The sequence below is a fragment of the Rhagoletis pomonella genome, unplaced genomic scaffold (genome assembly GCF_013731165.1).
Source record: "Rhagoletis pomonella isolate Grant_MI unplaced genomic scaffold, Rhpom_1.0 Rhpom_scaffold_00012, whole genome shotgun sequence".
Lineage (NCBI taxonomy): Eukaryota > Metazoa > Arthropoda > Insecta > Diptera > Tephritidae > Rhagoletis > Rhagoletis pomonella.
The window spans coordinates 15,570,577-15,582,786 of record NW_023458566.1 but is presented as its reverse complement, the minus strand read 5'-3'; the positions used below and the strand labels follow the sequence as shown (position 1 = coordinate 15,582,786).

The 12,210-nt window shown below is 38.5% G+C and overlaps 2 protein-coding genes across 3 annotated transcripts in view; both read right to left on the bottom strand.

The window, feature by feature from the left end:
- LOC118747931 (calcium-binding protein E63-1) overlaps positions 1-12,210 on the bottom strand; it is a 191,426-nt gene that overhangs the window by 33,123 nt on the left and 146,093 nt on the right. The window lies entirely within an intron of this gene.
- The window catches only part of LOC118747498 (sodium-coupled monocarboxylate transporter 2-like), an 18,548-nt gene continuing 8,252 nt past the window's right edge, over positions 1,915-12,210 (bottom strand). Inside the window, exons 2-5 of the mRNA XM_036481549.1 lie at positions 5,848-6,002; positions 3,302-3,560; positions 2,532-3,223; positions 1,915-2,462 (exon numbers count right to left, since the gene is read on the bottom strand). Of these exons, the coding sequence (XP_036337442.1) occupies positions 2,336-2,462; positions 2,532-3,223; positions 3,302-3,560; positions 5,848-6,002 (1,233 nt within the window). The 3' untranslated portion in view covers positions 1,915-2,335. The remainder of the gene's footprint in view (positions 2,463-2,531; positions 3,224-3,301; positions 3,561-5,847; positions 6,003-12,210) is intronic.

Sequence of the window (12,210 nt, the reverse complement as noted above, 5' to 3'; positions counted from 1 at the left end):
ATTTGTTTCTTTTCATCAGAAATTGCGCTCAAATTAAATGCAAATACAGAAAACGTGCCCAATAAATAAAAAAAATGCGATTAGTATTGCCATAATGCAACCCTGCTGCGAGGTTGCAAAATGTAGACGCGTAAAAAACATACCGTTGAGTGTGACAAATTGTCGTTTTCCCATTTTGTATGGGAAACAACAACACCACAGATTTTACGGTTAGAAAACGTCTTAAAATGTAGACGTCTACATTTTGAGACACTATTTGGAATGAACTGTGAACACCCCAAATGTACATATGTATGTACTAACATATTTACATATCGTCGCCCGTATGCCAGAAAAGTGAATGTGTAAAAATGAAAATTTTGGAAATCAAGTTGAAAAATTTTTTTACCTTTATGCAATTTAAATTGTATGTGGTTTCCATAGTTGCGTTCCAGATGCTTCACGATTTGCAGGATTTGCAGGAAAAGCTGTTTTCTCCATTAATAAACCTTATGGAAGGTGGTCAACTGGAACGGCTTCCTGTAAAAACCTGCAAATCGTGAAGCATCTGGAACGCAACTCATGTATTCTGGGTTTCAGTATAACTTAGAACATCCAAAGGTTAATCAAGTCAATCCAATAACTCAAAACTGATAAATTTGCACATTCATGCTTCTGACATAAAGGTGACGATATGTAAATAGTTGCTCGCATTTAAGCTCTTCTTTGTTGAGTGCGATTTTTTTTAAGTTGCTCGAATAAACGATGAATCATTGATTGACGTAAAAAATTGTGAATGATTTTTTTGAAGAGTTCCCATGTTTACACCATGGTGGAATTATACCATGGTTTACACATCAGTTGGGAATGAAGTTTTATTTATGCCATTAGGAACGCAAAACTTCACTCCAAGCTTGGCTTGCCAACCGTGGAGAGGGCAGCTCTTCAAATCAACAAAATGTTTATATATTTTTGTCAGTGTTCATGTTTATGTACTTATATGTTTTTTCTTCCAAATTACATAGGAAAGAAAATGAATGACCAATATAATACACCTGAATATTTTAATTTTTCAAGTGTCCTCCCCAAAAGTTGGCAAGTCTACTCCCAACTGATATTGTAAACGCTTTCTTATACTTTCCAGTACTTAACTAGCGAAGCGTCTGCAATTTTTAAGCTAACGTTTATTCAAGCAAACTTTTATCAAATGTACTTTATTTTTATTTTACTGTTTGGGTGTACAACCAACTTAATCGTAAGATGTTTCGTGCATATACTTATATATTCTTTTTTTTTGCAACAGGAAATGGGATTTTTTTATAGATCTACTTATTCGCTACATTGTACTAAACAACTTTTTTTTACATAGAAGTCTCAGATGAAACTTAAATACACCATAGGCTTATTCATATGTATGCATGCATATAGCACACCTTCTTCAAAATAGGCACAACTAAAAAATATTTTGATTTTACCTAACTTAATTCGTTGGACTTTTCTCCGATTAGTGCAAATATTTTTTCTTCATGTATTCTCTAACTAGGAAGCTTCATTTATACCCGTTTTCTTTACGAACCACAAGCTGTTATTTTTTACAGTTCTGAATTTGAGTTGTACCTTTAAATAAAAATTCACTGCCGAATCTTTTACTGAGCTTTTTAAATTACAAAATATATACATTTTTTACATACCATCTGAAATGTAAAACGCCGTAAATAACAAAAACTTCAAGATTATTTTATTGATTAATTATGATGCATTTCATCGAATTATAAATCCATCCATCGTTTTATACAAAAAAAAAATTTATTAGTTACGATTTTTCGCATTTCAGGTGTCGAATATGTACCTATGTACATACACCCATTTATTTTGACCAGTTTTGGCTATATTTCATTTGTTTATTTAATATTTTTTAATAAAAGTGCAGCTTGTTATTTAACGGAAACCACATAAATTCATATATCAAGTTTTGTGTAAAAATTATAAAAATTCTGCAAAGTTGCATCTAAATTTTCAACTTTTTAATCCTATTTTTCAGAACTTATTTTAAAATAAATATTAAATAAATAAACAAAAGGAATATAGTCAAACTTGGCCATGGGTGTAAATACGGTATAAATTTACATACTAACTAGTAAATATGTACATACATATACATAAATAGTAACTACAAATGCAACAGTGTTTAACTTTTATAAAGTACACATCATCACAAACTGGATTTCGTTTTCGACCAATCCGAATGTTCTTTCCCATGTTCGGGCTAACTTCTATTAAGTACTGCATACTTATGTAGGTACTTATAGTAAGGCATTCCTGTAAATTTTCGCTTGCGAAAAAGTATACCTGTTATCTAATATCTACCCACGTCACTTAAAGGCTCAGCATTGGCCAAAAGATGACTTGAAGTCTGTGCGTTATTGTCTCGGGTAAAATCAGGATTTGAGTTAGGCGGTGGGAAACATTCTTCCGGAAGAAACCTATTAAAAGGAGAAGTAAATGTTTTTTTTTTTCAACCTACCAAATTCCTAGTACATAATTGTACTTACCTATGAATTACGGGTGATAAGAGTTCAGCATCCAACTTTTTCACCACAGTTGGTCCGGTGAGAAAAGACACCACAGTGCCGACCAGCAGCGTTGACGAAACGCCAATTACAGTAATCCAATGAAATGATAAACGATACAATGGAAACACTTCCGTTTCATCACCATAATCTGTTTCCGGTACGGTGATATTAACAAGGCATTCCGATACGGAAACCTCCAATTTCTGCGGTCCTATACGTCCCGCTGCTATCACAGCCTGTGAACCTAATGATACCCAACCGGACATTAGCGCGCCAGCTACTGCGCCCGCTAAGGCACCCGTCGTATTACTCCATGGCACCAACATGCCAAGCGTGAAAATACCAAAAGTTGTGCCACCCGCAATTGCAGTCACCGAAGTGGCCACACTTAGTATGCCGCTCAACTTTTCGAGCACGAACACTAACGCCATTGCAACGGTACCCAAAAAGACTATTACACTTTTAACGATCACGTTTGTTGCACGTTCGCTGAGCTTCACTTTAAAGCTGCCACGCACGATATCCTGTAGAAACACCAAAGCGGTTGAATTGAGTACGACGGAGAGCGAACTTAACGCTGCGCCAAATACGCCGGCAATAAAGAGACCGGGTATGCCTTGTAGGTGACCAACAGTTTGCATTACATAAATCGGTAGTAACTGATCATCGTTCTGTTGTGGGGAAAAATTTAAACTGCGATATGTTAGTATACATTGTTTATTTATGTATGTGTTACTCTTGAAGCTTACCGATATGAGTCCAGCTGTAAGTGGATCACAATTTTGATAGAAATCAAAAACTAGTAAGCCGGCAAAACAGCAAACGGAAATGAAAAGCACGACACCCAAAGTAAAGATTATAATCGAACTTTGACCCCTTTTCAAAGTCGTCAGCGACATGTAGCGTTGAACCATTGTCTGATTAACACTATTGAAAGCGGTCCAATAGAAGAATCCACCAATCAAAACAGCCCAAAATGTTTGTCTTTCATACGGTGATGGATTTACGCTGAAAGTAGTAAGAGAAGAGGTAAATAAAATCAGACAAAAGAGATTGCCAACGTTCAGCCGGATAAATTCACTTTAAAAAGTAAGTTTAGAGGTCCATGAATCATATGGTCGGCGATATTATGCTCCAAAACTCCAAAGTGGTCCTCCTAAATATTCAGATGATCTTAATATTGTGTCTTTGTTGACCAGTTACGGAGTTACAATTCAGCTTTTCCGTTAATTATTCGTGATCTACTGAGAAAAACTAATACTTTCTTCTTTCGTTGTTGTAGCGACGGGTTTTTTTTCAATCGTTGTAGTCAAACTCAAGAAACGTGCCGTTTTGACGGGCTCGGACAGAAGGGAGGGTTGGGTTGAGCGGTCATGTAAAGAGGTGGTTGGTGTCGTGGCGGAATCTCCACATGCTGGACAATCATTAGGGATGTTTTGGCAATATGCCAGAGAAGAGTCTACCCGGAGTGACCTAAAAACCTGCTCAGGTCTTAGGTCTCACAATGCACCAGTGCCTCTACACCTTTTGCAATTTTGTCCGAGTTCGATAAAGTACGCGAATCGTTTCTATTCTGTGTCAACTGCCGCCAATTAGAAATGCCAAGGAAAACCCCAAAATCTCGTCTTTCCACCGCAGAGAAAGTCTTCCGCCTTGACGATGTTGTTATGGTTCAGGCTTCTGCGCCATATACCAGCTCAAATATAATGAGTGACGAATAGAGGGGACTGTAGTTCTCAATTGCCTACTCAGACTAAAGTAGCACATGTTGACACCAGAGTGATTCTCCGTTGGATTTCAAGGCTGACATTATTTTCGATGTTAATGCTGGTTCTTAAATGATGTAAGAGCCGAGCTGCAGATGCAGTCGACTGTTTGCTTTATGACCCGCATTCGCTTTGCTTGCATATCCAACTTGGAAAAGGCAAAATAAACGATGCAATAGTTGAGGTTTCTGTTGTAGCGCCTACTAAACCCTGCCTAAAACAGCAAATCTTTTAATCGGAGGGAGAAGGATATTCATTCAGTGGGTTTGATAGGTCGGGGTCTACTCTGGATGAGTATGAGTTTAACCTACTGCCTATAATATTCAGAACGTAATTGTGCTACAGTAGCGCGGGTCCCGCAAGGCAGCTCAAGTCTTGGATCTCGTCTTTGAATGTGTCTTCCGACGTGCCTATGAGAAAGTTAGCAAGTACCTATTCGGCTGTCCGCGTCGGTAGCAGACCACCAGCTGCTACCTTAATTGTGCTCCTTACTGCTCTGATCTTATCCACTAGCTATCTGGAGTACTGTATTTTGAAACGTGTGTAGCTTCACCCAATGCGAGCTACTATTCCCCGAAGACCATTTTCTCGCAGCATAATTTAGAACCGAACGGCCTAATGTTTTGTACTGGCATCGCCAACAATGTTTCTTTGACTTTGGCCCAGGTGTTGCCGGCGAGCGACTTAAGGACTTTGTTGCAGCTCTATAATCTGACTGCAATTACCGTTGTGTGCGCATAGAAAGAGAGGTAGTTGACAAAAGTTTCGGATTGTCCGTGTTGGGGTTTGTGTGCCACAGATTTGAATCCTTAGCAGCTATCAGATCACTTTTATCCAGCGAGTGAATATGGTTCCTTGGATTTCGAGGGAGGCAAACTAAGCTCTTGCGGTGAAGAAACGAGTTAGTTGGGAGAGATGGTAATTTACTTTCGAACACAGGCCTTCAATGGTCGCGTCAATATCGAATAATCATTAGCGTAGGAGATCAGCCAAACTCCCTCTAGTGACTGGGGAAGCTCTGAAATGAGATCGATGATGTCGATTTCATCGGCATTAGGCTAGTTATTGTAAACTCTTATGATCTTCCCTAGCATTAGATTAAAGAAATTACACGATAGAGTCTCTGAAACCTATTTTCGTATGGAAGTGCTCGAAGGGGACCTTTGCCATTAATCGTAAAAAGCCGTATTAGTATTGTGTCTTTTTGCACTCACAGACTTACTATATACACTTACATGGATTCGGTTTGGAAGATATGAGTCAGGTCGTTTCCCTAACATGGTTGCGTAGATTTCAAACTAACTGTTTCTCGTAGGCGAGGCCACATTGAAAATAGAAGGAAAATACCCTTGCCTTTCAATTTCGAAGTTAAAAAGCTTTTAATCAATTTCTTTGAGAGCACAGAGTAACTATACTTCACCATGACACATTTAGCAAAACTTTCAATTAGAAGTAGTTTTTATATGCTTTGAGCAAAATTATATATGTATTCGCGAGTAATAGTTAACTTACAAGCAAATTGAACTTACTTGAAGAAAATAAGACGTCCTCCTTCGGAAGCATTCTTAAATACTGGACCAGGTCCCCCAGCCGCTATCGTTCCCAGTATGACCACAACAACTAAAGCTATAAACATCACCAATGTTTGCCATGCATCTGTGTGGACAACGGCCTTTATGCCGCCCTAAAAGCGAAAAATAATTATATTTACTACACACATACATACATAGATACTATGCGCGATTTTTTCCACCAGAACTATAGAATTTATTATATTTAAAAACTCCCGCAGAATATTTTGGAAATTTTTTAAGATTTATGGGATATTCCGAATATTTCCAAATCGGTCAAGCTCACATAAATCTTAATATTTTGCCGAAATATTTTTGCGAATGTCTTAAAATATAATAGATTTTATAATACCGATGGAAAACAGTACTAATTTTTTTGTTTATGAAGACTGATGCACCCTAATGCATGCATATATCATATTTGCGATAAAAAGGTGTTTTCGTTTCGTTTTCGTTAGGCAATTTTAAAATAATGTTCATATCGTTACCTAAAAGTAAAAAGGTGGCAAGTCTGTTTTTTTTTTTTTGGAATTGTTCAGGAGGCGAAAAATAGATGAAGTTTCGTATTATCTGTCTTTCGTCATCAAAAACTAAATTAAAAAAAAAAAGTGGTCTAGGCACCTTTTCTCCTTTAGGTAGCGATATGCATATTAAGGTTGATTAAAATTTTTCCCAAAGCCACTGCATTTTAAATTTTAGTGTAAACTAGATCGCCCTCACCCGCTTCGCTGAGTATATGAAATTTCTACGTGTTACATTGAGTAAAATTTATTTCAAGAAAACTCAATTAAAAAAAGGAGGTTTAAAATTTGTTTAACCATCTTCAAAATATTTCCAAACAAAAACTTTCTTAAACTTCTTACTTGTCATACTTTTTCAATTAACTCAATTTGAGATTTTAAACAGATGGAAACCTCTTACATGTAGTTTTGAAACGAAGCCCATTAAAAATCATTTCGAGTGATGCCCATATTTTAATAATTCATTTAATTTATTGAATAGTTTGAATTTAACCTTTTAAACAGTTGGCAACCTTTTTAAACCTCTTTCGTCTGAAACTCATATTCAAAATCATTTCGATTCATACCAATCTTCCATAATCTATAATCTATAATCTAAAATAATATATATTTTGAAAGGCGTTTTTATGTGTTCGTAAAGCTCGAGAACGACTGAACCGATTATTTTGAAATTTCGGACACCTGCTTCAGACGTCCCAAGGATGGTTATAGGCTGAAAAAATTTCGATATATAAAGGGGGCGTGCCACCTACTCTACAAACCGATTTTTTCTTACTGTATATCACTGGAAGTGTTCATGGTAGAATACCGGAACTTGGTACGGCAATATATCAAATCAATCTTATAGTCATGGAGAAAAATGGTGAGTGAAATCCTTCTAAATGCCCGGACCGATTTTAACGAAGTTTTTTGTGTACTTTTGAGTGTAGTTTCACAATTTCACCCGCAAGTTGGTGCTGGAGTTAAGTTATTACTAAAAATCTTATTTATGATCCACTTTGGCTAATATTCAAAATATGTATTGACAATACTATTGCCACAAAAGGCTGCCAAGTGGCGCTGGAGTCATTACGAATAATCGCCAAGAAAAGGTGCCGTGGATTTCAGATTAAATCGACCTGTTGCACCAATGAGTATATCGAACGCTTGTGTGTTACAATTGGCCCAATGGATGTGATTTGCCAGTATTATTATGCGTTAAAGCTTCATTCCGAGAAACCAGGGCTGAGTTGTGCAGGGGTAAATCTCAAATCACCACCGATAAATCAACTGCCAGAACCATTGCGCGCCTTTTAATGTAAAATTTAATTTTTGAATTTAATTTTTTAAAAGGTGGCAACCCTTGCGAAAGACTTAAATATTATTCAAAACTTTTAAACTAAAGGTTCCTTAACAATATTTCGTTAGACAACCATATTTTAATTCTTGAGATAGCTTGCGTATAATTAATTTAAATTTAACTTTTCAAACAGGTGGCAACCCTTTTCAAAATATATTCGAACTACAGCTTTTTTAAGCCCCTTGACATCCATTTTTTAATATAATTTTCAAATAAATAACTCCCTAAATTACAGTTGAATTTGATTTTTTAAAAGGTGGCAGCTCTCATCCATGAGTAGATAATGATTTTAAATATCTCCATACCAAGTTCTAGTAATCTATCAAAAATATTTCCTGAGAAATGCAGTATGAAATAGTCCGTTTGTATGGGAGGTGCCACGTCCCCTTGTCTAATCGAGATTAAATTTATCCTATATTTTAAGTTGGGCTAAATGACAGCAGTGTTCAAAATTGCATGATGATCGGTTGAGTAGTTAAAGCGTGAAAGCGTAGCAAACAAACAAACTCACTTTCGGATTTATAATATTAGTAAGGATAAGGATAAGGATTGAAGGTGTGTGGTTGTAGTTGACAATGCAAAGTCGTATTCATTTATTGCGTCATCGGGTGTCTCCCAAGGATATATGTAATACATCTATATTGGCAGTAAGCTAACCATGGGCGTAGTCAGAACGAAATTTAGGGGGGGACCATACAAAATAAAAACCACAAAACCAATAACTTACTTATGTACTAAAAAATTGTTTATTATAGCTTAAAATTATTGTAACCAATAAAGGTAAATATGTTGTAAAAAAACAAATAAACAGAAGTTCACAAAAGTTGATATAAAACTATTCGTCGATTTAAATTGTTAACTTTTTACTGAGCATGTTTATTTTACGAGGAGGAAGCATCGAAAGCCTAACCCCTTCCGTGTGAGATTTTAACCCAAACTAAAATTCCTACCGTCATGTACCGTTCCCCTCCCGGTACCACCGTCAAGGATTTCGTCGGGATTATAACACTGTGTGACTGATAAGGTTATAGATCTATTCTCTTCCTCTTCTTCCTTTTTGGCGCTGTAACCGCCAAAGCGATTTTGACCAACTGACGCCTATTAGAAATGCCAAGTGAAGCCAGAATACTTTCAGAGCTGGGACGTCGGTGTCCATTCGAACGACATGGTCAAGCCAGTTGGGCCGCTGTATTTTAATACGCCACATACCAGCACGGGCATGATGAGTGATTTATAGTGTGGTTTTCGTACGTCGAGAGAGGACTTTACTACTGAATTGCCTACTCAGTCCAAAGCAGCACTTGTAGGCAAGAGCGATTCTGCGTTGGATTTCCATGCTGACATTATTACCGGTGTTAATGCTGGTTCCCAAGTAAACGAAATTCTCTACTTCCTCGAAATTATAACTGTCAAAAGTGACGTGGGTGCCAGGCGCGAATGTGCTGATTGTTTGTTTGATGACAGGAGATACTTCGTCTTGTCGTCGTTTACCACCAGACCCATTCGCTTTGCTTCCTTGTCCAACTTGGAAAAGTCAGGACAGACTTTGCGGTTTTTCTTACCGATGATGTCAGTGTCATCGGCATAAGCCAGCAATTGTACGCTCTTGTAGTAAATTGTTCCTAAGCGGTTCAGTTCTGAAGATCTTATTATCTTCATCATCAGATTAAAGAAGTCACATGAAAGAGAGCCGCCCTGTCTGAAACCCCGTCTGGTGGCGAAAGGCAACAGAGCAGAGCTGGTGGTATTACTCAACGTCATTTTTCACAGGCTTTTGACAGACATAGCGGCATATAGGAAACTCCTTTAAGTGCTGTCGCAAGCGGCTTTAAAGTCGACAAATAGGTGGTGAGTGCGGATCATTTTCTCGCGGGTCTTTTCCAAGATTCGGCGTACTGTGAATACCTGGTCTATGGTAGACAATACATTCGATAAGACCTTGCAACCTATGCTTAGAAGGCTGATCCCGCGGTAGTTGGTACGCATGGCGGGGTCGCCTTTCTTGTGGATTGGGCAGAGCGCACTTGAATTCCAGTCGTCGGGCATGCACCTTATTACCTCCTTGCCATCGTAATTAAATAGCTCAGCTGACAGGCCGTCAGCTCAAACAGCTTTGGCACTTTTCTTCATAGTCAGGCGCTGGGATATCGACTCCATCGTCATCGACTGGGACCTCGAAGTGCTTCCGCCATTCAAAAGGGTCGAAAAGTGTTCCCTCCATAATCTGAGTACGTTCTGGACATCGGTCACTAGGTCGCCATGGTTGTTCATACAAGAGTCTTGAAACCTTACGTAAGTCGCTCAACTCTCTGCTAAAAATTTCGGGTGGTTTTTCTGTCGGACAGCATTTCAAGCATTTTCTCACACTCGTGATCGTACCAGTAATTAGCGGGAAATGTGGTTCCACTGCTCGCGCAAGTCGGTTTGTTGAAGAGTGCTCTCTCACAGCACGTGTGAGGGTCGAGCGCCGAATCCATTTGCCGTCTGTTTTGATTGCAGCTTTTCGACGTTGAACTTTTCCTGCATTTTTGGGGGCCCTTTTTTGCTTCTCCGAGGTTAGGTCGTATATTGGAGGCATCAATATAGTAGTGCGAGTCTAAAACATGGAAGCATGCCTTCCGTCTATCACAACATGCTCCATTTGGTTTCCCGTTTTTCGATGTGGAGACATTCATGTAGCTTGAGAGAACGAAAAATGACACTGAAGATGGAACAACGCCGAAACCGGTTTGTCTCCAAACCAAATTTGAAAAGGGACGACGGAAAATCGTTCCACAATACATCACACTCCTACCCTGTCGGAAACACCAACAACGAAAATGAGAATAGCTTGATGGATGTTTTTATGCTAGAACCCAGTAATACATACTGCCAAGCTTCGGGCCCCGGCGAAGTGGATCATCCTCAGCCCGCCGTTTCTATGTGGAGGCTGATTTTTTCGACACTGGCACCAAAAATCCCTTCGTTGCCCACCTTGGCATTTAAATGGCCAAGCACGATTTTTATACGTGTCGGGGGCAGCGCTAATATATACGCTCTAAGCTAAGAGAGCCTTGGATGCCTCGTCCTTCTCTTCCATCGGGGCATTGGCACATGTGAATGAGATGTTGAAGAATCTCGCTTTGATGCGGATTGTGGCTAGACTTTCGTCCACTAGAGTGAACGCCGGTCTCTCTCCCACCACAAATCCAACACCGAATTGCACTCCTTTACGTGGCAACTGTAGTAGTCGTCGCAAGGCTCACGCTTACCTTCCTCGCCCCGTCCATCGCATTTCGTGGATGGAGCTGATGTCAGCCTTTATTTTCCCAACGACTTCAACCAGCCGGGCAGGGGCACCATCCCGATTAATCCCCAGCGCACGCGGGGTGTTACGCCCTCCCACTTTACCTCGCTCCCAAACTAGCGTTCGGTCGCTACCCAGAGTATTCATGGATATAAATATCCGGACGTAGTTAGCTGCGATTTGAACCGTAAGCACACGAATCACTTCTGGCCACTCCCAGGTGAATGGCAGTCAAAAGCTTTGCAGTACTGGGAAATGTACAAAACATAGTGGCCAAAAACGAATATCTCAACCATGATAAAAACATAACAAGGTAAATTCATTCTCTCATTTCGTTGGCCATGATTTTTTTCTGACGTTTGCCAACATTTTAAAATCATATAAAATTGAAAATAAAAAAATTAAATTGTTCACAATTGTTATTGTTTGAGATTGAAAATGAGAATGTGTGTGTGAGTTTGAGTTTTGATTTTAAAATTATATTGTTTGCAAACGTCAGACTGCCTCTCAATGGTTTTACCTTGTTATGTTTTTATCATGATCTCAACTAAACCCTGATGAATTTTTTTAAATTCGCTCTACATACCTGTATAATAAACCAAATAGCCGGACAAAACGTTAAATGATATACATACATATGTATGTATGTATAAGTATCAGGGCGTATTGAACATTTTGAGTACGCAGATTTTTTAGGCTGGTATATTTATTTATGCTAAATATATTACTTGATTTTGTTTTGTCACACTTTAGAAGTAAACGTCTTGGCTGTTCACCCAACCGCTTAGTAAAGACACAAACCTAAAGACAAAGTAATAAACAATTGAACTATAAATTTATTTATAGTTTCCGTTCAATCAATTTTTGCTCATTGTCGACTGCAGCCAGGTTTTTATCCTTTTAAAATGGAAGTGCTTTAAAGTTAGAGATAATAACTTGATACAGAACCGGATAATCCACATATCTACTTTTCCAATCAATTTACTAATTATTTAGTTAGCGTTGGGAGTATAATTTGTTATATAGTATATATATAGGAAAAACCTTGAAATTTAGGGGGGGCGAAATTATCAAGCAAGCATTTCGTGGTACTATTTTTGAATATCTAGGCAAAAATTTGAAAGTTAGGGGGGGGGAGGGGGGAGGCGGGCCCCCCCTGCCCCTACCTGGTTACG